Here is a 1,436-nt window from a genome sequence, read left to right on the forward strand (position 1 = left end):
ACTTTCATATGAATAATAAAATAAATTTCAAAAAAACTCCCTACACTTCAAATGGATTAACCTATATACCACTCATTGGTTACAGGAACTGGTGTGCCCATCGGCAAACAACCTGCAATTGCAAAAATGTGAAGAAAAAGATGGAAACTCAACAACCATATATATGAATTCGACAAGCAAAATGTACATATAATCTGATAAGGTTAGAATTTTACAAAGATTGGCTAAGTTTGCCAATTAAAGGAATTAAGGTTCAAAAAAATCACACAGGCGTGTTGATCTTTATTTCAGAGATCTTGCAGGGCTTTCACATGGTTTCTTCCAGTAGTTCTTCCTTCTAAGAGATCTTCTAAATAAAATAATTTCCTGGAAAATCCTTTCAGTAAACAACAGTCCAACAAAGTCACTATGAAAGAACTATATACTCCGCTTCTGCCACGTTAATTTCCATATTCAACATTAACAATGGCCTGAGTCCTGAAACAGTCTCATGCAAGTTTACAACACAGGGCAAAAAGCTTTTACTGTTAAAACTATCAGGTGAAAATTAATTTTTCTCAGCCGATATTTCCATTAGACACAATTTCAACATGGACACATTTAATCTCTCTTAACATGATTTTACAATGAACATTTTGGGCTTACACTAAAATAAATATTGCCTGAGGATTATCTAGGATGAAAATAGGTGTAAATATTTTTTGTTTGTACAATCTTTACACAAGTTTACCCATTTATCGCTCATAGCTGTACCAGGGACAGCCATCTACTCTCAGGGCATCTGATAAATTGAAGTAAATCCTTTTTCCAACGTGTTGGCAATTGAAGCACATGTGAAAGCCTCCATCTATTCTGCTGGAAACTTTTGGGCACCCCGGGACTGCTACTACCCAGTTATTGCAAGAAATGCATTATAGGCTACAAAGTCTTCAAAAAATTTTGTAAACTTTGAAGCTTAATTTACTCTTTTCAGGATTTTTTTTTACCATAAAGAGGAGAGAGAGAGAGGAGCTGCTCAAAAACCACTCCACGCTTTAGAGGTCAGAAATCCCACTTCGGTTTACTTTTCAACCTGAGCTTTTATATTCAAAGTATGTAATTTAAGAGTGCATAAATTGTACTAACCTGCTCAAGGCTAACCAAAACATATTAAAATTTTTAAAAATTATTGAAAAAAAAATATTCAGGGTCTGAATATATATAAGTAAAGCAAGAGTAAATGAAAATACAAAAACACGAAAAAGGCTACTGTCATTCCAAAAGTTGCGATAGGATGGGAGGGTCTCAGTCCAGTGATGGCTACAGTGCACTGAGGAATACAAAACTGGATTTTGGGGGGGGGGGGGTTTTAAACTTGAGCCCAAAATTCCAAAAATGGAAATCTTTCACATCCAGAAACTGAGGGGACCATTTATTATATTTTTCTTGCCCACATC

General features: G+C 35.1%; 1 protein-coding gene across 1 annotated transcript in view; it reads left to right on the forward strand.

Annotated features, from left to right (window-relative positions):
* Positions 1-328, forward strand: part of LOC119588154 — a gene marked incomplete at its 5' end in the record, with an annotated part of 10,125 nt that extends 9,797 nt beyond the window's left edge. The window contains 2 exon segments of the mRNA XM_037936859.1: positions 86-128; positions 271-328. Of these exon segments, the coding sequence (XP_037792787.1) occupies positions 86-128; positions 271-328 (101 nt within the window).
* Between the last annotated feature and the right edge of the window lie 1,108 nt (positions 329-1,436).

Source organism: Penaeus monodon, chromosome 23, assembly GCF_015228065.2.
Source record: "Penaeus monodon isolate SGIC_2016 chromosome 23, NSTDA_Pmon_1, whole genome shotgun sequence".
Lineage (NCBI taxonomy): Eukaryota > Metazoa > Arthropoda > Malacostraca > Decapoda > Penaeidae > Penaeus > Penaeus monodon.